Here is a 24,601-nt window from a genome sequence, read left to right on the forward strand (position 1 = left end):
GTGGTGGGCGGCGCCGGGGCGGGGCGAGGGCTAGCCCGAAGCTCAAGGAGTGACCTCTTTCTTCTCACCAGGTCGAGCGCCCTCCGGGCCAGCCTTCCTGGGTTTCAATGAGCGTCAGAATCGAGCGGTCCAACGTCAATAGGGCAGAAGTGGACAAATGGCTAAGAGAGCAAGGTGCTGGTTTAGGGGCGAGCTTTCAGTGAAAGGAATGGTCTTTGGAGATTCAGGCTTGAGTTAGAGAGAGACTGTTCTTGCTCTGCCTAAGCATAGAAACCAAACTCTCAGAGCTCTAGAACCACAGCTCTCTGCTAGGCATTTCCAGCCACTTCGCTTCCCAAACGCAGTTTGCGCAAAATCGAAGTCATGTTTCCTCCAAAAGCTGCTCTCCTCCCACTATTCCTTATTTTGATGAATGGCTCACCACAACCTAGATTCTCAAGCCATTAATATGGTGGTGATTTTAGCCAGTCCTACCTCACACCCACATCGAATTAGTCACAAAGATCTGACTCTATTTCCAAAAAATATCTCCGAATTTTCCCTCTTCAACATTTCCTCTGCCTTACTTCTGACCTCCATAATTTTTCCCAATAGTTTTCTCTCGCTTCTCCTTGTCCACCTCCAATCAATCCTCAATAATGAGGCACAGTGATCTTTCCACCGTGTAAATGTATTCTCCGGAGTAATCCTGCTGAAAACCATTTCCAGCACTGAATTAAAATGTCTAAACGTGATCCAACCGACTCTCCTTATTTCTGCCGCCCTCCTTCCCTCTCGCTCGGCCCCCAAAATCTAGCCAGTACTTCCGTTGCCTGTTAATATCCTCCTTTATTTGCAGAGCTCATTTCTTAAGGTTCCTTGTGCGTCATCTCCCATGGAAAGTTTCCCCTTGTCCCCAGCAGGGATAGGGTCTGTTTATTTTGGCACCGTTAGCCGACCTATACACATTTGTCACAAGTCATCATGCTGCAACTGTTTTTAAAGGTTTACCATCTGACTTCGAATAGCTCCAGAGGACCTTACTGTTCATCTGTAAACTTGTACCTACCACCCTACCGCCATTAAGTAGATGCTTAATAAATGTTACATGAATGAATTACACTACATGACTATTCTCAACATACAAATGCACAAATCATTTAGGAGCACTTGTTAAAATTTTTTTGTCCCCTGGGATTCTATTTCAGGAGGTAATCGTGGGGGGGTCCAGGACTTTGCATTTTTGACAGTTCCTGGATGATTTTCGTTCAGGAGGTCCAGGGATTACATTCTGAGAAATCTTTACCCATTGGTAAGTGTGCCTTTCCTTCTTAGGGGCTTTCTTTTTGAAAGCTACTTAAGGATAGGCGCTGTGTCCTATTTCTCTAGGCTACCGCCTAAATCCAGAAAACGCCTGTTGAGTGAATGACAAAACGTGGGTGAACGGATGAATGCAAGGTGCCCAGTCTGTCATTTTACCACACAGGTCCCAGCCACTCCCGTTCCTTCTAGCAGTAGCAATGGCCCTTTCCAGTCAAGCCTCTTGGGTCGGCGCTCGCAGCGGCTGAAAGAATGCTGGACTACATTTCCCAGGGGTCCAAGGGATAAGCGCGCAGGCGCATTTGGAAAACTACGGCGTCCATCTCCTTTTCAGAAACTGCAGAAACTAGCAAGTCACTCGTATCCCTCCCTCGCCCCTCCCCGTCTCCTCCCCGTCCCGCAGTCTGAGCTCTAGCGGTTCTGCTTGTGTGTATGTGCGTCGCCGCAGGCTGGACTCATGGCTTCGCCGCTGAGATTCGACGGGCGGGTGGTACTGGTCACCGGCGCGGGGGGAGGTGAGCACGCGAAGGGCTGGCACCCGCCTGGCTCTCGGGCCACGATCTCCCCTTTTCTGGCCGGGGATACACGCGCAGCCGCAGCGGTGGTCCCAGCGTCGGGGCGGCGGGCTGCGGTGGGCGCGGAGGGCGCGTGGGGAGCGGGCGACTGGACCCGGTGGGGCGGGGTGGAGAGTCCGGGAATGTCTGTTCTCGGGGCGCCGAATCTGCTGAGGAGGGGAGAGGTGGGTCTGGCCCGGCTTCAGTGGGGAGCCAGAAACACCTGGTCATCCAGTCAGGTGCAGCCCTCATCAGCCCCCGCCCCCCCTTCCCCCAACTAGATAAAAGTTCTTACTGACGTTCGTCTGTGAGCCTCAGTTGCGACTCTTACGCAAATAAACTCTCTTAGGCCTCTGCCAAGTCTGGCAAAGGTTGCAGAAAAGCCTTCCGGGGGCTGGAATCGCCCCAGAGGAGTAGAGATGTCGGCCTCTTGCCTTTGAAAAGTCAGTCATTCAGGGTGATTCAAGTTCATCCGCTGTCGGATGATTTCAAGTTCTTGAGAGGATCTTCTTTAAAGAGAATCTGATAAGAGTGCTCCTAGTTGGAGTTTGTTTATCAAGCCAAGCACTCTACTCCAAGTTCACTGGAGTCTTGGCATGGGTTGTAAACCCAAATGCCTGCAGGAGTCAGGCAGGTGATAGAGGAATAAAATGGGAACGGGATGAGGACGGTAGGAACTGGTGAGCAGAGACGTTTCTCAAGTGGGTCGGATCTTCCTATATTCAGGAGAAGCAAAATGGAGATTTGTTACGTGAAATAACACTATTTCTAAAGGTCAAAAAATTAAAACGAACCACTCATACCCACACGGATTCTCTGCAGTGAGATTTGGCACTATTTCCCGCCAGTGGATGACCTCTGTAACTTCCAGGTGCAAGGATCTTGACCTTATGCACCTTTGATTCCCCGCTGATATTGCCTTATACCTAGAATAGACCTATGCATAGTTAATTTGAATTACATATTAAAAGTCACAACAATGGAATTCTGTGAGTTAATCCGTATATACTTCTACCTCTCTGTTGGTGAAATGGATTCTAATGCTACCTTTCAGAAAATGCTTTTAGTATTAATTGGTGGCCAAGTATTTTATAGTCATAGCTATATTCATTCTAAAATGATCATATGTTTTTGGGAAAACGTTTTGTTTACACTTTGCTTTTGATGGAAATAATTAAGTGATGCACTTAGTGTTTTAAGTTACTGTTTTAAGTTTTAATCACTCTTTTGATAGTGAGTGATTCACAGTATGAAATACATTTTACACCAGCACCCGGTACACACACATTGTTTACATTTGAAACAAATTCATGACACGGTACATAGTAAATGAAGTGCACTCTGAAATTTCTATTCTGTTTCATTAAGTAAATGCAGATTGCAACCCACTAAGTTGACTTTTTGAAGTGTTAATGATTTGTGACGAGACAGTTATGAATTTATGACCTCCTGTTCATAAACTGGTTCATATTTTAAAGAGCCCTGCAGACTTTCCATTGCCCGGATTATGACACAGTGACTAGCCATTAGAAATCTGATCTGAGGGAGAAATATAATTTTGTAGTGAAGTTGAGACTGTCATAGGCCATCACTGAGAAAGGGAGATAGAGATCTAATTGCAGTCCTATCGTGGAGACTGTTGTCTTTGAGGTCTTGGGGTTCTTATTTAGAGATCCATTCCTATAGAATTGAGGCAGTGCTGAATATCCCAGGAGGGTGTCCATGAATGCCTGCTGGGACTGTGTCTGGAATTAGTCTGACTCCAACCCACTCATATTCTAGAGATGAACAGAAATATCTCTGCACTATTCAGGTGCTGTGTTTGCTTGGAATATAGAATAGTTTAATGGGAGACCTGGAAGGAGAGGTTTAGAATTGTCTAGGCTTGAGGTAAAGATTGGTGGTGTAACAGGGGAATTTGTATTTATTAGCTGACTATAGTTGTTGTTGGGGATGTAACTGTGTGACAGTGGTGGAGTTGAGCAATGGAAGAAGAAAGTCTGGCCATTTTGAATTTGAGATGGTTATAAGAGTAAATTATAGATCTGGAGACAGAAGTGTGTGAGTAGTTGGAGATTGTGAAGTAGGGGGAGAGACTTTGAAGTCATTTGAATTGCTTTGATTGGTAAAGCTAGAAAGTAAAGTAGTCTAGGAAGCTATTTTCACGGGCTCTTTGTTAACTTGAAGTAGAGAGGAGTCTAAACCACTGAAGAGAACACTGAAGAAGCAGTTTGAGAAAAGAGTCAACTGAGATTTGGCAGTGCAAAAGAAGTTAGTGTCAAAAAAAGAAGTGGAGGAGAGAGGGTGATTGAGGATGAATTTAGGTGTGGGAGAGATTTAAGACAGGATTTAAGAGAAGATTAAGAAAAAATGGAGGCTCTTGGATTTAACTTTTTGTGCATTTTAACTGTCAAGCTGTGCTTGGGCATTGTAGGGAATGTGAAAGATGACATATTCAATCTCAACCTTCAGGGGCCTTCTAGTTTAATTGGGGAGGCAGACTAATGTACATAAAATATTTAAATAATGTTTATATAAGCACAGATGTAAAAACATGGACCCTTACCAGTCCGTTAATGGGCTTGTGATGTTGGAGGGGAAAAGGGGGGAGACTGTCACTTTTTACTTTATATACAGATTTGTGTGCAGTTTTTGTGGGCCTTTATGATAAAGATAGATCACTTACATTTCTTTTGAGAGAATTGTATGGCTTGGTTTTAAATTGAGACAATTCTCTGATTAACTTAGGTCAATCTCTACTAGAGAGCTACCCCATTCCTTTCATCTGATGATTTTCTACTCTTAGCATAATTTTTTGCATTCTGGTCATGAGTATTTGATTTCTCTAAAAACCTCATGTTTAGTGTGTGTGGTGATGGGTTGTAATTAGTATTTTGGTGGTGAACATGATGTAATCTATGCAGAAATAGAAGTACAATGATGTACACCTGAAATTTTTACAATGTCATAAACCAAAGTTACTGCAATAAACAAAAAATTAAAAAAAAAATTAAAAAAACAAAAACAAACAAAAAAGCCCTCATGTTTAGAACAAATGCTTCCACCTTAATCTGATAAAATATGAGAAGATTTGAGTTACTGTATTGGCTGAGTTCTCTCTTATCCATTTAGAGTGGATTAAATTTTAAAATAAATTATTTGGTGATAGCTTTTAGTTTTGGAAAACTATATTTTGAGTTCTTTTTAGAAGAGCTTGATAATTGAGCTATCTCAGTTTGTTATTTGTATACTTATTTATCAATTAATTTAAATTTTAAAAAATGTGTACATGTTAAAACAATTTAAACAATACAAAAGTAAGCCTTCCACGCCTGGTTACTGGTCACGTAGTTCTGTTCTCCAGAGATAACCAATAATTGCCAGTCTCTTATATAGACTTTCTGACATTCTATGCCTATAAAGCTTATATAGGTATATCCCTTTTTGAATGTATAAATTTACACCTCATACCTTTGAGTCTGAATTAAATATTTTTTGTGTTTGGTGATTGTGTAGTCAAGGTTTGGTGCGGGGTATGGAAATCACTAGATATTTGAAATAAGAAAGGATTTAACACAGACGCTTGGGTTTTAGGCAGTTCCTCTTGGAATGACTTGTGAAACAATAGGGAACTGGTCCGTTAGGGGAGCCACTAGCTCTGAGGCTGCCATTGGAACTGCCGCAGCCCGAATTGCCACTGGACACCAGGGATCTAGAGAACGGAAGCTGCCATCCAGAGATTTAGGGAGCTATATCAAGAAGTCGCCACTACATCCACTGTCTCTTAATACCGAGGAAGCTTCCACCTTCCAGATTTCATGCAATTGCATTTAATGGTGGAACCCAATTCACATCTAGCATCCTAGCAGGTAGGTAGAATGGTAGGAAATGGCAGGTAGAATAGTTGGAAAATATAGTTTTAAGCTTTCCAAGCTCTGCAAGTAGAAGAGGGTGAAATAAAAGTTGAGAGTACTAATGAAGACTCTAGCGTTTTAGTGTAATTAATTTTCACCAGTTACTTTAAAATAGGGATTGAGTTGAGTGGACCAAAGAAATTATGCTAACATTTGCTCAGCTTTCTGATCATTTTGTTTTTCCTTAGGACTGGGCCGAGCCTATGCCCTGGCTTTTGCAGAAAGAGGTGCATCAGTTGTTGGTAAGTTGACATATTTTTCTTTTTAATCAGTAACTGGTGATTCAAGTATAATCTTCACAAGCCAGCGCCCTTTGTCCTCACATCAAATAACTTGTCAAGGTCAGATTTCATCACTATTTTTTTCTTCTGCCAGCAAATTTTTACCCCCCTGGAGGCTGACTTTATAATTACTTTTTAAAGTAAACTAGTTTCACAGAATTTGCAACTTAAGAGAATTGCGAAAAATGGGCAGGCATTCATTGTATAAAAGGAAATTCTTGAATTTGGTAAATTGTGGGCTGTAATTTTTTGAGATAGAAGGCTGGTGCAGGATGAGTCCCTGTAAATGTAAATATAATAATAAGAGTAAGAAATAAGAGCATTTTGAAAACTGGAAGTTTGGAGTCAGGGAATCCAAAGTATGGGTTTTATTGTTGTTGTTTTTTTAATCTCTTTCATCAAAATTTTTAAAATGGAAGCTTTTTACAACAATTTTTAAAAATTTTTAATTGAAGGGGCAGTTGCATGATTGTATTATGGAGGGTCAGTTGGAAGATGCTGTGTTGAAGAATTGCCAAGGTGGGAGTTTTAGTAACCTAAATGGCTTGGACTGGCCTGATGTACCTGGCAGTTGGTGTGGACGCAGGAACGGATTTGTCCACAGCCAAGCCTTTGTGGGGAATAATTGAGTGAGTGCTCAGTGCAGGGCATTATGGCAGATGTTATGGCCCAATAGTTATTAGTATCTTTCCTCGTTGGCCCGCAATGACTTCCCGATCCCAGTTTTTCTGTATGTTACTAGAGAATACAGAGAGGCAAATTTCCCCCAATTTGTTTATAGAGACATGTGTAACAAAAGAGTAAGCCAACACCCAGGTTTTCTAAACAATGAAGACCTAAGCAGGACCTTTAGTATGCTCTTCTCCCTCAGTGTGGATGTGTAGCTTGTCTTTATGGAAGGGATACAGAAACTTGGGATGTTCCTTATTTAAGATCAGAGCCATCGTCTGTTAATCCAATCTGCTTCTTGTGGCAAGGACGAATTTTGACATTGTGGTATTTGGCCATGGGGTGTATAGTTCAGGCCATCTTTGCCAGATTTTCCCAAGAATATTTCATGTCAGGGTCTAAAGACACATATTGTTACTGTTTTTTCTTTTCTTTCTTTTTTTTATATTGCAATTTATTTCTTAATATTTTACCTTATAACTTTTTACTTATTTACATCTTTTCCACTCAATTCCGTAAGTGCATGGGCCCCATTTTATCTTCTGTATCTCCTAAAGGACCTAGAATATTGCCTTGTGCAAAGAAGGTACTTTGTTCATTGGGTCTTTTATTGTTTGATATAGACTTTTTTTGGGGGGCAGAGAGGCTGGCATGTCTGAGATTGGTTGAATAAATTTCTGTTTTTTTGTTTGTAACTAAGATATAATCTTAGTTTATAAACTTGTCTTATAAAAAAATTTACAGCAATGTGTGTTTGTGTGAATTGGTTTTCCTATATTTATATGTTAGCTTTGAGTTTGTTAAAATCAGATTAGGAGTTTTTGAGTTCTATGAAAAAGATAAACAGGGATGGTATGTCTATTTATTTTGTCATTGCCTTAGAGGTGATATTACAGCAAGTGCTGGTGAAAGTCCAGGAAGGCAGAAGTTCTGTATCTTGCAAAAATATTTACTAAACTTGCCAGATTGAGTTTAGTTTAGGGGAAAAGGCATCTATGTGAAATTGCAGAACTTTAGGCTGATATTTTCTACAGCTTTTTAGTCTGTGACCTACCTGTGAACTTTGCAGGCCACCAGTGGGTTGTATTCTTCCCTAACCACCACTACCCTCTACTTTAGCTTTTTTAAACGTAGATACCCAACTTCCAGGTAGCATCATATGCACTAACATTTCTCCCCTATTAATTTTTGTTCTGCTCAGTATGTTTTTTAATCTAAGTAAGCAAAAAATACTAAAGAGGAATAAGTAAACCTGGGATGTTATGACATCAGAGTATCTTGTTTGTGGAAAAGTGATTAATCAGATAATGCAATGACTAGCTCAGAGGCCAGTAAGAAGCAAGGCCTTAAGAAATAGAGTAGCATGTTTCTTGTATAAGTCAACTTTTGCTGTGTTCTGCTGGGTTAACAAACAAATCTCAGTGGCTTACAGTAATAAAGGACTATTTCATGTTTACATGACCTTTCAGCTTTTGGTCAGCTGTGTCTCTGCTCTATGTGTTTTCCTAATTTTAGGATCCCAGCTGAAGGAGCAGCTTCTGTCAGAGACATTGCTGTTCTTGGGACAGAGGAAAAAACAATGTATCTACTTGGTGGCTCTTAAAGTTTTTGTTCAGAAGTGGCATGCCACTTCTATTCACATTTCATTGGCCAAAGGAAATCGCTTGGCTAAGTCCAAAGTTAAGGGCATCACTTAAGATATTCTCTAACTTCGTGTTAATATGATTGCTACTTCTTATATTCTGTAATGTAAAGCATTATGGGAGATTTAAATCTGGGTATAAGAACTGCTAAGCATTTGGCTGATAATTATAGCAAGGGACATTTGGTTTTGTGTAAATTACATCTTTCAGGAAATGTTTGCACATATCTGAAGTAAATGTTGGGAATGGAATAGTCTTGAGGTTTCCACAGTAGATGAATATTAAGTGTTATCTTGAGGGCATGAACACAAAGGTGATTGAAGTGTTTCAGCAAGAAGAACCTGTTCTTTGACAGTGAGACGGGCAGAAAGTTTTCTATTCTTGAACTCCAGAAGTAATACTTCTGGGAAATAGCAATTATAATCCTTTAAAGTAAGATTAACATGATTTCTGTGCTGTAGTTACATAATAACTGATAAAGCGAAATTTTAAGTTCTGGTGGTCTGATGCCAGAGCCTGTGTTTTTCACCACTCTGTGATCCTGACAGCTGAAAGGTAAACTGTAGTGGGGAAAGTGAACTGCCTTTGAAGTTAGGGCAGGCTTCAAATCCTGGCTCTCCTGCCTGATTACATGACCTCTCTGAATATTAGTAGCCACCTTACCTAATTTCCAGGATTATGGTGGGGATTAAATGACATCAAAAATTAAAGCCATTTGTAAAGGGCAAAGAAAGGAGCCACTATTAGTGACTGCCTACCATGTGCTAGACACTGCTCAAGAACTGGATGTGTCAAAGCGAGCCTGAGGTCTTGTTCACTCAGGAGGCATCCCAGCCCCTTTATGTAAAACATGTTTCTCTTCTAGATGCTTAAAGAAAAGGGCCTGGTGTAGGCACTAGTGTATTCTCTTCATATGTAGGAATAGTACTTTGCTTAGTAATCAATCAAGACATATATGCTGATTGAGCGAATAAGTTAAACTTATATGACACATGGAGAAATATCACAAGAAAGCACACGTGGATTCCAGCTTATAATAAGCCATATATATAATGCCCACATCTCCCCCAGATGCCTCCTGTGACTATCACTAACCCAGTTTATGGGGGACAGCCTTTAAATAACTTTACAATAGCTCTTAGTCATTTATCATTTTAAAAGCCCAATTTAGAAAAACTAAAAATAATTCATAAAGTTAATAGACTTAACATTGTATGGATTCATTTATTCATCCAACAGTTATTTATTGAATGCCTGTTATGTAGCAAGCACTGTTCTGGGTGCTGGGGGAATATAGTGGAGAGTAAAACAGACAGGGTCCCTACTTTCACAGAGCTTGCATTCTAGTGGGGGGCAGTGGGGAGACAGAAAATAAATACATATATAAAAATATATCAGATAATGATATGTGCTATGGGGAAAAAAAATCAGAGTGAATGCTATAGAAAACCCTGAAAGAGGACTTTCGAGGAGAAACCTGCAGGAAGTAAAGGAGTGTGCCATGAGAAGATCTGGGGCCCAAGAACCCCTGACAGAGGGAACAGCTAGTGCCAAGGTCCTAAGGCTGACCAGGGTTAGTGTGTTTCAGGGTCAGCAAGAGGGCCAGTGTGGCTGGAGCAAGGTCATCAAGGGGAACAAAAGTGAGAGATGAGAGCAGAGAGGTCACAGCATAAGGACTGGCTTGTACCCTGATTGAGATGGGAAGCCATTGGAGAGTGTGAATAGAGGAGCAGCATGACCTGATTTGAGTTTCGAGTGGATCATTCTGGTTGCTGTGTGGAGAATAGACTGTAGGGGAGCAAGATGGAAGTGGAGAAGGATGATGGGCACATTGAGGTTTATTACACTAATAACTCTTCTTGTACATGCTTGTAATTTTCCAGAAAAAAAAGTGGAGGCAGAAAGACCTTTCAGGTTATTGCAATAATCCACATAAGAGATGGTGGTGATTTAGAGAGGTGGTAGGGTTGGAGGTAATGCATAGAGGTTAAATTCTGGATATATTTTGAAGGTAGACATGGCAGGATTTGCTGATTTGCTGATGTGGGTTATAAGGGAAAGAAGATAGAGTGGCCATTTACTGAGATAGGAAAGACTGAAGGAGGACCAGGTTGGCAGAGAGGAGGCGTTGCTATTAGACTTTCAGATGGAGATATTAAGTAGGCAGTGGGATATAGGACTCTAGTTGTGGGGACAGATTGAAGCTATGTAAATCTGAATATTCTCAGTTTATAGATGGTATTTACAGCCAAGAGACTAGATCAGATTTCCGAGATAAACAGGAGAAAAGCTCCAAGGAGTGAATCTGGATGACTTCGTCTCTCATTTTCAGTTTCTTTTCTCTTTAAGGATACCTTTGATGCCTTCTTGTTGAGACAAAGAAAATCAATTAAAGGGCCCTAATTTAAGACACTGCTCTCTAATCTGCCACCACATTTTGGAGTCCTTCAAATATTTAGATACATTTATGGCCATTCTGGAAAAGATTCCTGATGAACTAGGGTGCTTGTATCTTTCTACTGTTGACCTAAAACAAATAAATAGGCAGGTATTTTACCAGCAGTGTGAGTTTATTTGAGAATGGCTTAGAATTGCAATTTGGGACGTGATCTACAGCGAACCAAGGGCAAGTCTAGAGAAACAAAGGAAAGGAACTTTCTTTTGTGAAGTTAGGAGGGGCTGTTGTAAACAAAGATTCCTTTGGAGGAGGCAGGGAGTTTGAAGTGTAGTCTCTTTTCATTGGCAAAGTTATGGCGGTCTCTCATTGGCTGAGCTGTTGCTGGGCACGGAGGAATTTCTTTCTTCCTTTTGCTGCGGTAGTAAAGTAGCGTCACTTCCTGTGGGAGATGCAAGCTACATCTCTTCCTTTGGGGTCTGTAGTGTGTGTTGAGTGGCACATGTGTGCCAGAGGTGGCTCCCACCTCTGTTTTATTTTATTTTATTTTTTTGTGAGAAAGGTCAGCCCTGAGCTCCCATCCATGCTAATCTTCCTCTTTTTGCTGAGGAAGACCGGCTCTGAGCTAACATCTAACATCTATTGCCAATCCTCCTCCTTTTTTTTTTTTCCCCCAAAGCCCCAGTAGATAGTTGTATGTCATAGTTGCACATCCTTCTAGTTGCTGTATGTGAGACGCGGCCTCAGCATGGCCGGAGAAGCGGTGCGTCGGTGCGCGCCCGGATCCGAACCCGGGCGGCCAGTAGCAGAGCGCGCACACTTAACTGCTAAGCCACGGGGCCGGCCCACCACGTCTGTTTTAAATGAGGTTTCCGTTTATTAATTTTCGCACTACCAAACAGTGGTAATAGTATGGCAACTCTGTGTTTCTGCCTTTTTCCTTGGCTGTCAAGAAGCTTAAGGGTAAACCTGACACTGTCCCCAAGTAGAGTAACTACCATTAGCCTATGCTTTCAGTAGGCTTGTCTTTCCCTGACATAACATTTTGTTAATTTTTATGTTTTTTAATAGTCCTTTCATATGTACTTTATGTCAAAGTCACTTTAAATACTTTTTGGTAGCAGTTAGGACATAAACAGAATACAGAAAGAAATCCCAATTGGGCCCACACCTCTAAAATCAATGACATGATTCTTAATGCTGTGTTTACTATAGGAAACTATCAAGATGGGAGAAAACGGCGTCAAGCATAAAAAATAGAAATGTCTGGAAAGACACACAAGAAACAGTTAATAGCAGTTATCTCTGGGAGAGATTGAGGTAGGGCAAAGGTAAAAAAGGGACTTTTTGAGTCTGCATGGTTTGAACTTCTTAAAAGCATAAAAAAAAGTAAAAACCTCTCCAAAAAGTAAATACATTTATAATATAGTATTGCTTTATCATCTTTTTATATGCTTCTTCGATTACTTATTATTATAAAGGATGTTGTTACATAATCAATACATGTAAAAGTTACTCCAATTTTGTAGAATTGGAAGTACCATTTTACTTTGGAAATAAAAATAGTTTGTAGATATGTTATTGGTAATATATAAGACTCGGTGACAATTCCTTGGATTGAATAAATATATGAACATGAATATGTGTAAGTGTAGTTATAAAGCACTCTTCAAATATAAAGCATTATAATATTATTACTCTTGATAATTAAGTGGAAAGTTAGAAACTGTTATTTCCCATGCTGAGCTACAGCAAAGAGAAGATTTCTCAATCTGGTTTACCTAACAAATCACTGAAAAACAATTTGTGTAATACTCATCAACATGTTACCTCTATTTCTCAACACTTCAATAAAGGAATTTATGATTTGCCAACACATGTGACAAGGAATTAAAATCTTTTATAAGTAAAGGACACTTGCAAATCTGTAAGAAAGACAAACATCTCAAATAAAATGTGATTTAAATAGGCAAAAAATAAGAAATATAAATGGCTAATAAACCCATGAAAATAAGATTTTACCTTACTAGTACTCAAAGAACTATAAATTAAAAAAAAATGAGCTACGATTTATAAGCATTTAATTGTCAGACTGAAAAGAATGATAATGTCCAGTGTTGTGAGGATGTGGCGAAACAGTCATTCTCACCAACACTTGGTCCTATTTTCAGGCCGTCTGTACTGGATAACTTGGTACTTTGTATTTAGGTATCTATTTACCTATTTATAGAGTACTTTCATAGGCTCTAAGTGTGTTTTAGAATTTCCTGGATCTTTACACATCCACTCTAGAGATTGGCATATAGCAGGTATTTAATAAAATCTCAAGGATGGATTTTTTAGGAAAAAATTTATGTAGTCTTTAATAGGCTATCTAAGTCATTGATTTATTTAGTATGACAGAAATAGGCAAAGATTTTTCCTCTTTTTAAAAAAATCTTAAGTGTTATAAACTGGATTTTATATGGAGGATTTACAAATATGTCACATTTTGGGATATTTTGATAGTTTCAGCTGAAAAGACTTAACTATAATAATCTTACTATTTTTACTACCTATTTTAAAGCTATTTGTTTGAGTAGGGTTGCTGACTTATCATTTCCTCTATACCCTCCCCAAACAGATGTGATTTTGTTTGTTTGTTTAGTGGAAATAATTACCATCTTTTTAGGGTAAAAGAAACTTGCTTACAGCATTACAGGAGCAGAGTGGTAGGTCCAGGTTCTAGTCTGGATTTGCCATTTCATACAGCCTTGGAGCCTGGGGCAAGTTACCTAACCTTTCTCAAACTGGTTCCTTATCCGTCAAAGTAGGAACAGCTGTTCCTGCCAACCTTCTAAAAAGCTGTATGGAGATCAGATGCAGCAATATACGGAAGAGTTCTCTGAAAATGCAAAGTATACCAGTATAAGGTGGTGATGGTATTTAAAAATTTTATTTGTTGTTATTCTTATTAGAATTGTTAGCCATACATTTAAGCAGTAACAGTGTCACATAGTGTGGATACATTTCTTTGTATGCAATTGCAAAAAAATCTTTTAACATTGTTCCTATCTAAGCCCGTCAGCGTGTAACCAGTGCTTTTCTAGGTAAGGTTGTAATTAATTCCTGTGATTTAACTCCGGTGATAGTGGGATGACTGAATGGGGTCAGTGTTAATTTAGTGCTCTCTGATGTAGAGACTTGTCTTGCATAATCTATTCTGATACTGTTTCACTGCACATCATTGATCTCAATAAATTATTTATCCGGACTTCAATGCTGACCTGTTTGGTTGCACTTTGAGGAATTTCCACTTGGGGGTAGTGTTTCATTGCAAATTTGAACAATTCTTTCTTTACTGAAATATTGCATTTGCCAATTTGCTTTTGAACTTTTCCTTGCTTAGTTAAAAAGTGTCTTAAAAGACTGTTAGCTACATGTCTTAAAATCTTTATGTTTTTTACTGGTTGTTTCCTGTCATTTCAATAATTGCATGGAAGTGAACAATTAATAGGAATTTAGTCTTTGAGACTCTTACCACTTTTTTCATCTCTTGAGGGATAATGTAACCCTTTTTGCATCATTTTGTGTCTTTGCGTTTTTTATTTATAGTAAGACTGATAAGACTATATTGTTAGAAAAAATATATCCTGGTCCACATTTTGAAAAACTCATTTCCTTAAAAAAAAGTAAAAATTAATAATAATAAAAAAAGTAAATTTAATAATTAAAAAAAAAGTACAAACACATTTGACTCAGTAGATTTTAAGTGTGGTAAGGCATTTGCTTTTTCTCTGGAGCCTCCCTTTACCTCCTTTACCACCTAATGCACTTGTAGCCCTCACCCCAGTCCAAAAATAGAGAGCCATTCTTCAGAAGAAAAAAAAATATTTTTTTTCCTTCAGATGTGGTAATCATCAATTTGGTAATAGTAGAAGACTTTATATTTTAGTATATGCCACCATGCCATGTGCCATTTATTAGTTAGTAATTTTTTTGTTATATTCCTCAAAATCTATGCAGTAACCCTACAAAAATGGTCATTGTGCAGTGCAAATTAATTCGTCCCAAGTAGTTTTCTTAAATTGTTTTTTTCAAGTTGTTTGACATTGATCTATTTATCTTTTCATTAGTTTTTGCATGTTATTTTGCAAATTTTACCTTAAATTATTGTATAAATTAACTTTACCTGTCCCTATTATTTAGTTATGTTGGCCTTTATATACTTCATGCTAAAATCTGTGCACTACTGTAGTCATCACATACTTTAAATTTCTTTTTTTTTTTAATTGTAACATTGGTTTATAACGTTATATAAATTTCAGGTGTACATTAACTTTCTTTTTTTTGAAATTTTATTTGTTTATTTTTTTTCCCCCAAAGCCCCAGTAGATAGTTGTATGCCATAGTTGCACATCCTTCTAGTTGCTGTATGTGGGACGCGGCCTCAGCATGGCTGGAGAAGCAGTGCGTCGGTGCGCGCCCGAGGATCCGAACCCGTGCCGCCAGCAGCGGAGCGCATGCACTTAACCGCTAAGCCACGGGGCTGGCCCTTCATTAACTTTCTTTCTTTTTTTTTTTTTTTTGCCACATTTTTATAAAATTTATTTATTTATTTTTTTATTTTTAATTTTTTGTTTATTGCAGTAACATTGGTTTATAACATTGTAAAAATTTCAGGTGTACATCATTGTACTTCTATTTCTGCATAGATTACATCATGTTCACCACCAAAATACTAATTACAACCCATCACCACACACATGTACCGAATTATCCCTTTCACCCTCCTCCCTCCCCCCTTCCCCTCTGGTAACCACCAATCCAATCTCTGTCCCTATGTGTTTGTTTATTGTTGTTATTATCTACTACTTAATGAAGGAAATCATACGGTATTTGACCTCATTAACTTTCAATGGATTGTAAACTCTTTGAGGACAGTCACCGTTCTTATATATCTGTGTTTCCCTTTGTAGATTTCCTTGCAAATAGTAAATGCTCAATGTTTGTATCTATATAACTGGATATAGGGAGATGTTATGTGGTAAGTGTGGTCAGTTGTTAAACATATAAAGATGGAGTATAAATGGTATAAATTATGGTATAAATTAGTGACTGAACACATATCAGTTCTGTATGTATTTTTTGACCTTTTTAAATAGTTTTTATTTCTTTCATCATAGACCATGACATAGTATGTTTTATGAAAATTTACAAGTGTGCTTCTCTAATAGTTTAATGTCATACTTATTCTTTATTACTATTCCTGTAAACAAAGGCTTTCCTGACATGGAAAAGATATTTCGTATTGTGTGTTTAATCTTTTTTTTAATTGTGGTGAGAACACAATATGAGATCTATCCTCTTAACAAATTTTAAGTGTACAATACAGTGTTAACCATAAGCACTCTGTTGTACTCTCTACAACTTACTCATCTTGCCTTGTTGAAACTTTATGTTCATTGATTAGCAACTCCCTGTTTCCTTCTCCCCCCAATCTCTGGCAAACACCATTCTACTCTCGAAATTCTACTCAGATTTTATGAGTCTGACCATTTTAAGTACTTTCATGTAAGTGGACTTATGCAATATTTGGCCTTCTGTAAACCCCCATGTTACAGGGGGTTCCTCTCTTTGAGATCCTGATTTCAGTTTTTTTGGATAAATACGCAGAAGTGGGATTGCGAGATCATATGGTAGTTCTAGTTTTAATCTTTGGAGGAACCTCCATGCTGTTTTCCTCTGTGTTTGGTCTTAAAGTAATCTTCAGGTTTTTTGTTTTTGTTTTGCTAAAAGTGGGTTGAATCATATTCTTTTCTTTTCAGAAAAGGAAAATCATTGCAAAGTTAAAAATTTTATGACATGAACCTATGTTTAGATACTTTTGCTGCTTCTTCATGTCTATATTTAAAAACAAAGAGACATATTTTGAAAGTACATATCTCATGGTGTGCTTAATAAGGTGGGGTAAGGGTAGGAGGGAATTTGGCAAATGATTGAAGAAATACACTAATAATAAAATCTCATTTCCAATTCATATTTTGAAGGTCTAGAAATGAATTCTTGTTTGTTTTTGCTTTGCAGTGAACGATTTAGGAGGGGACTTCAGTGGAACTGGTAAAGCCTCCTTAGCCGCTGATAAGGTTGTTGAAGAAATAAGAAGCAAAGGTGGAAAAGCAGTGGCCAACTATGGTATGATATTTGAGAGAACAATGCTATTTCTTTTATTTTCCTTCAACTAATGCTCTTGTTCACGTTAATAATCATTGAGGAAATATCTCAGCATTCCAGTGTAATTGTGAAATTAGATTTTATCTAAGTCAGCCAAAGCTGTTAGGCTACATATTTTATATAATATGTGAGAATTTTTTCCATTTTTGATGTAGATTATTTCACGAGTCTAACTTTTATTCTGTTGTTTATTTAATATTTTTATTAATGAGCACATGATATAATCAGTAAATTATTGTAGATGTTCTTGTTCTTAAAAGACTGGTTTTAGCTAAAAGTTCTTATGTATTTCTACAGAATAACGTTAAATTCTTCTCTTTAAAATTGTTTTAAGAAAAGTCTTAAAGTAACATAGTGTAAGAATTGAAATGCCCCCTTTCTGTATGCAACCTCCATATTCCGTTCTGCACAAGTAATCATTGCTATATGTAACTTTCTTATCTTTATAAAAACTTAAGAGTCAAAGTTAGGCATTAAAATACAAGCCATGCCAAAAATGGCAAATACAACCTTTACATTTGATATATTGATTCTAATAGAATTTGTAAGGAAACTTCTTGAATAGGTTTACTTTAAAAAAGCTAGTGCTTACTGATTTGTCTGCAAATTAGATTGTTTTTATGGGCCAGGGATAAAATTAGACTGCCAGTGACTTTATTTTGAAATTTTAGAGGAAAAGAAATACAACATGGTTTGTTTTGAGTGTTCAAGGGAATAATAAGACAGACATTTTAGTATCTTCTTTCCATATTGAGGATCTAGAAAAATGTTTTCCACTTTTAAAAAAAATTCTAGTTTTTTTTTGTGAGGAAGATCAGCCCTCAGCTAACATCCATGCTAATCCTCCTCTTTTTGCTGAGGAAGACTGGCCCTGAGCTAACATCCATGCCGATCTTCCTCCACTTTATGTGGGACGCCGGCACAGCATGGCCTGATATGCGGTGCATCGGTGTGTGCCTGGGATCTGAACCCGGGCTGCCAGCAGCGGAACGTGCACACTTAACCACTGCGCCACGGGGCTGGCCCCAATTCTAGTGTTTTAAAAACCAATTTTATAAAGATAAATATTGCAGACTCCTTCCCCTCTGTTATGAGAGGTTTGGGGGATTTGATCGGAGACATAAAAGAAACTTTCCACTCCAAACAAATGGAATGAAGGTATATTTTATTATATAGAGGAGAGTAAAGGCGATAGTCTGCAAACAGATCCGAATAGGTCAAATATTAAGAGGGAAAAACATCAGCTCGACTGGAAAGGGAAAACATCCACATTGACTGAGATAGCAGCAGATTTGAATAGATCATATAATGAGAGGGAAAAACATCAGATCGACTGGAAAGGGAAACATCCACATCGACTGAAGGGAGATGACACAAATCAATCGGAAAGAGAAACACCAGGTTGACCGAAAAGAGAACACATCAGCTCAGTTACTCACAACATCTACGCCCCACTGCTGGGAGAGTCCCTTCAATTGACATGGCTGGGTGGGAATCACACATCCTGGGCAAGGCTTCCACGGGTGAGACTCTCACCAGGCCTCAATCTCCAGCAGTTTATATAGCATCAGCAGTTTCCAGAGTAAACACTTACAGAGTTTACAGAGCAAGCATTCAGTTCCCATGCACAAATGGTTATCAGTGGTGTACGTGTACTGAGCCTCCTGGCTATCCTCCGAGCCCTGCAGTTGTGTACGCTTATTGTTTTCCCTGGTTATCATCCCAGCCCAGCACAGATGGCCAGTCTTCCCCAGGCTGCGACACCCAAAGAACCTTGAAATTTTTACAAATTGCAACTATCACCGTGGGAGAAGGGCCAGTTCCTACCACACAGAAAGCAGCTTTATATTTCTTTGTGTGCTGGTGGCTGTAGGTCAGTGGAGCGGCCAAACATTGCTGTACTCACGTGAAGACACCCTCCAAAGGATGCTGTGCAACCTGTATCAATCAGGATTCAGTCAGGAAAACAGAAGCCCCCTCTAGGTGTTTCAAGTGTGAAGGGTTTTAATACAGAGAATTAGAGGCTTACATTATCATTGGAAGGGCTGGGCAAGGGCTTGTCAGGGAAGCTGTCAATGACCATCTCAGCCTGCAGCAGTTGATTCTCAAGAGCTCCCCTAGGACATGTGCTGACAATCTTACATCTACACTCTGCTCACAAGGTTGCCTACATCTGCAGGCTTCTCCTACTTTTCCACCCTTTAGGTGAATATCTCTTTTTGGCAGACCTAACTCAGGACCATGTGGGTCGCAGGGAAGGCACTATATTTCCTGGATCCTCCCCTGTGACTGCAGAGAATATAGAAAGAGGCAGTGGTGATGTTGAGCTGATAGCTGACCATTTGACACACAGCTCTGGGGATATGAGCCCTTCCCCTCGGCTGATTAGCAGAAAATAACAAAGCCATAATATTTTGTTGAGCTTTACTTTTTTGTAGTTAGTATTACAAAAATAGTAGGTTTGTTTTCCATATGTAGATATATAGCATTGAACATCCTTTTTCAAATTAAACATACACCTTCTTCTCTCCCTCCGAAATTCTGATTTGCATCCTTAAGGGGAAGTGCCTATGTGGCTATTTAAAATTAAATATAAATTAAATAAAATTAAATATTCACTTTGTTGTACTAGCCACATTTCAAGTGCTCAATGGACACATGTAGTTAGTGGCTCCTGTATTAGATGGTGCAGAAATAGGACATTTCCATCTTCACAGAAAGTTGTATTGGACAGTGCTGTTTTAGATAGTATTTGCCAAATATTTCTTATTCACCATGTCTCCTTTTTTTTTGTAGGTTAAAGAATTGTCTTACGGGCTAAATTTCTTTTGTAACATTAGATTATCTATATTTTGATTTGTTATGTGCCTGCAATATACGTGTGTTTTTCCAAACACATAGAGACAGAGATTGGATTGGTGGTTACCAGAGGGGAAGGGGGGAGGGAGGAGGGCGAAAGGGATAATTCGGCACATGTGTGTGGTGATGGGTTGTAATTAGTATTTGGGTGGTGAACATGATGTAATCTATGCAGAAATAGAAGTATAATGATGTACACCTGAAATTTATACTATGTTATAAACCAATGTTACTGCAATAAACAAAAATTTAAATGTGTTTTTCTTGGAAATGAGTTCTGTTGAGTGAATAGTATCTGTCACGTGCTCTGATCTATAGAATTTAGAAGTCATTTGTGAAGGATATTACTGAAGTTTTGTACTACTTTCCCTTTCCCTCAGATTCAGTGGAAGCAGGAGAGAAGGTTGTGAAAACAGCATTGGATACTTTTGGAAGAATAGGTGATGTTTCTTTGCATTTATGGTACTAATGGAGCAGCTTCTACCTTCCTGATAGAATATTTTTGATATAACTTTTGTTTATTAAAAACTCCCTCTTTATTGATAATCAAGTTTTTAGATTTGTTTTACAAATTATTTTACATACCCTACCTTATTCCACAAAGGGCTCAAGATGACAAGTTTTATGCATATATGTGTTGAGTTTGTTTTATATTTTTTTACGCTTTAAGAGCTTTTAAAAAACTTGTAAGCATTCTCTAAGTTCACTTTTTATAATAATTTAATTATACTTCAAATATGTTTATGGCAATAGGGAACCCAGTGGAATCTTTTGGATGATTATAATGATTCAGATTCAAATGAGTCAATATCTTTGAAATTAATCAAGATGAATTATATAATAAAAATCTTCATTTTTAAGAAACACTTCAAATATATTGTTTAGTCCATCCTTCTCTGGATAATCTTCCTGGTTTAGTCCCACACACTCTTAATAAAAGATTATTGAATTACTGGAGAGAAACATTCCTGCAGAGAAGCCCAACATGTTTACAGTCTGAAAAACAGTAATTGTAATTTGGATGTGCTCCCTCCTTTTTTTTTTGTCTGGCATATTTATTTTTGTAGTTATGTCTGGTTGAGCTCATAAGAGACATGCTCACATTATCATCTGACAGAGGGATAGAGACCACAAAGGTTTGAAGTCATAGGGTGAAAATAGCCACAAGATGGTGGTTGAACCTTAAAAAATAATTCCTTTCTAATTCCTTTCTTTTCATAATGAGAATACAATTATGTATTAAGATAGGCCATCAGTTTCTAACTCTAATGGTTTCCTTTCTGGGCTTTTGACTTTTGAGTGGCAAGGAAAAATCTTTTAAACTTGAACTTTCTGAGTAAATTTTGAGGTTAAATGAGGGATGGCTTGTGGTTACCACTGAATCCTAAGAAGCTAAGAGTTACGCACCAGCTAATCCAATAAATGAGCTGTTAGAATTTCAGCAGAAGGTAGAGGTGGAAAAATTTCAATATATAAGTTTGAGGGGAAAGCGCGGATATACTGTGACGTGTACTGTGCTTTTGTGAATCAGATTTTTTTTTTTGCTGTAGGTTTAAAATTTTGTTCTGATAGTACTCTTTACCTATTATATTTACTTTTCCATGAGGGAAAAACCAATTTTGAAAGAAATGTGAGTTTTAAGCAACTGCAAATTAATATGCTTACTTCTGTACTTGTGACGTGGATCTTTTTATATTGCAGATGTTGTGGTCAATAATGCTGGGTGAGTATTTCTCTTTTCATTATTAGTAATGTGCATGCAAAGTTTTTTTTTTCAAAGTGGATACTCCTTCCCCCCCTAACCTTTTTATATCAATTTTTTAGAATTCTGAGGGACCGTTCGTTTGCTAGAATAAGTGATGAAGACTGGGGTAAGTTGTTTTTAATATATGTCTCTGTGGAATATACCTATATGTTCAGCCTTTTAATATATGATAAATTTATACATTTAAGGGTAAACTTGCCTCTACGTGCTTTTGCTTCTGCTAATGTAAGTGAAGAATAAGGTTTACAACTGAAAACAGCTAACAGTTGGAAGTCATCTATTTCTTTTTTAACATTTGAAAAATTGAAAAAATTTTAAATCAGTTGGCAGAAGTTATCCAAAAGGATTTTGTGCCTTTCGATTTGTTTTTCGCTTTTGCTCCTTGAGACGTTGTCAGTATTTTCTAGCATGTTAACTCTTTCTGACTGCCTTTAGCCTGCTTATCTGGCTGTGTGATTCTTACTTCAAGAGCGAGAGCAGGATATAGAAGGGAGTAAATGATGGTGATCTGAGAATGAGTGGGAAAAACCTAGATACAATTTCGAAGCTTCTAATAAGTAGGAAAAATTTCCATTAGGAATGCCACATTGGAAAGATTGAGTTTAGATAATGAACAAATCATAGTTAGGAAAATTTTTTTTTCAGTTTGCTCTTTGGCCATCCCCATCAGAACAAAACAAACAATGGTGGCTAAGACAGTGGTGGCAGGCATGGTAACTGATGTGAAGTGTATCATTGCTTATAGAGTGTGCTTCTGGGGAATATTGCCAAAAGTTTTTTTGGAAGAAGCAAAATAACTTTGTGACTTAGAATTAAGCAAAAATTTCTTTCCTCTTCCCTTGTAACAATTGTGGTAAAAAAGAAGCTGAGGGGCTGGCCCAGTGGCTTAGAGGTTAGGTTTGCGTGCTCTGCTTTGGCAGCCCAGGGTTCACTGATTTGGAGCCCAGGCATGGACCTATGCCCTGCTTATCGAGCCATGCTGTGGCAGGCATCCCACATATAAAGTGGAGGAAGATGGGCATGGATGTTAGCCCAGGGCCAATAATCTCAGCAGAAAGAGGAGGATTGGCAACAGATGTTAGCTCAGGGCTAATCTTCCTCACCAAAAAAAAAAAAAAAAAAAGCTGAGAATGATAAGATTTGTTGGCAAAGGGGGCTTATGTGGACGCTTTCCTTTCTGCTCTGGTGCGACTGGGGTGTTTCCGCTTAAACTCACCACTCCTAACTACTCTTTCCTTTTTTTTTAGTTCTTTTCACTCTTAGATTGTTCTTCTAATACACACTGAAAACATTTGTTGAGGCCCCAGATTGAAACAAAAATAAGCAAAAATGGTTAAAAACTTGATAATTAAAAGAATAGAATTAAATCTAGAATTGCTTGTCTATCTGAATCATTCTCCAAGTTGTCTGTTCATTAAATTGACATCTCTAAAAACAGATAGGCTTCTCTCTCTTTTTTTCTCTCCCCCTCTTCCCCTACCCTTCCCCCATTCCCGCCTCCCTAACTCTCTCTAACTCATTTACAAACCCTGGTAAAATAGAGTTATAGGGATATACTGAGCATTTTGTAAACATTTCTTGATGATGAGCTGTGTGGTTTATGATTATGCTTTAACTAATGTTTGTGTTGAGTCCCAATTATATGTTAAATTCTTTGTATTAGTGAATCTTTATATAAAGTAGGCATAAATTAAAGATGGCATTGTATGTAGATGTGTATAGGGATTAATCATAAATTATAGGGAGAATGAGTATGAACTATTGATTGGTTACATAATTGGAACAAAAGCAAAAATGATTACTCAGAAAGTAGTGTGACAATAGTTGATTTTGGATTCTAGGTATACTGTGAACATCTTTGTGTAAGTAAATCATTACTTATGTTGATTCTGAGATGTGCTTATCTAATTTTTCACAATATATGTAATAAAAATAATTTCTTGTTTTAGATATAATCCATAGAGTTCATTTGCGGGGCTCATTTCAAGTGACCCGGGCAGCATGGGATCACATGAAGAAACAGAATTTTGGAAGGTAGAGTTGCATGAGACTGTGGAGGGAGATGGGAGATGTTGTGTGTGGGTTCTTCTGTACAGGGAAAGATAATTGCTTTGACATTGAGGAAAACGTCTTCAGATAGTGCAGGCTTTTAAAATACAGTTTTGGCACATACCCTCTCATTAAATTGGTGTCATTTAATTACAGATTAGCTGAGCTGGACAGCTTTATATTGCTTTTCACCTCCTACTTTTTATTATTAATGGTTTTCCTGCTGTTCTCTGATAATTTAGCAGTACAAACATTGAGGATTTAGCTGCATTTTATTGTCTAACCAAAATATCATTTTGTGTGTCTTGTGACCAACTGGAGGGAGACGAGTGGCTGTTTCCTGCCAGCTGGCACTGGTCACACATGAGTTAGTCTTTATAAACTGTTTAGGGACTGTAGGACTCTCTATGTGAGTGACTCAGAACGTGGCAGAGCTAGTAAGTGGCCCCATGCACTCTAATGTCAAGGTCATTCCTGTTAACTTAGGGTTCACACACATCTACTAGAAGTAAATCATTTGTGATACCTGTTCCTACTGGAGATTTCTAGTTTATCCTGATCCTAGCAGTTTCTGAAAGTAAATGATATAATTTACTTTACTTGGTCGGCTAAGTAGAGTAAGTGAGAATGGGTCAGATTATGGTACGGCATTGTTTTAATATGAGGCATTTAATATTATCCAGAAAAAGAAAGGGGTAAAATGATGACTAAAGAATTAGAACTGCTTTAGCTAATATTTCTTATTAAAATTTTAATTTATATATTGCCAGTTTATTTGATATATGTAAATATTTATCATTGTTTACAATAGATAATGAAATATATATTCTAACGCTTGAATTCATTTGGTCCTGACCAGGGATTTTTTTAAAAAATAATTGTCTTATAGTTGAATTTTGAGAGATTACTTTTATTATTAATATTATTTTAGATATATGAATTGTGACTGTGAGAACTTAA

At 38.0% G+C, this 24,601-nt stretch overlaps 1 protein-coding gene across 1 annotated transcript in view; it reads left to right on the top strand.

Annotated features, from left to right (window-relative positions):
- The first annotated feature begins 1,642 nt into the window (after positions 1–1,642).
- HSD17B4 (hydroxysteroid 17-beta dehydrogenase 4) overlaps positions 1,643–24,601 on the top strand; it is a 91,047-nt gene continuing 68,088 nt past the window's right edge. Inside the window, exons 1-7 of the mRNA XM_058539153.1 lie at positions 1,643–1,814; positions 5,956–6,009; positions 16,822–16,929; positions 20,208–20,267; positions 21,529–21,550; positions 21,652–21,698; positions 23,542–23,626. Coding sequence (XP_058395136.1) covers positions 1,757–1,814; positions 5,956–6,009; positions 16,822–16,929; positions 20,208–20,267; positions 21,529–21,550; positions 21,652–21,698; positions 23,542–23,626 — 434 coding nt within the window. The 5' untranslated portion in view covers positions 1,643–1,756. The remainder of the gene's footprint in view (positions 1,815–5,955; positions 6,010–16,821; positions 16,930–20,207; positions 20,268–21,528; positions 21,551–21,651; positions 21,699–23,541; positions 23,627–24,601) is intronic.

The sequence above is a fragment of the Diceros bicornis genome, chromosome 1, assembly GCF_020826845.1.
Source record: "Diceros bicornis minor isolate mBicDic1 chromosome 1, mDicBic1.mat.cur, whole genome shotgun sequence".
NCBI lineage: Eukaryota > Metazoa > Chordata > Mammalia > Perissodactyla > Rhinocerotidae > Diceros > Diceros bicornis.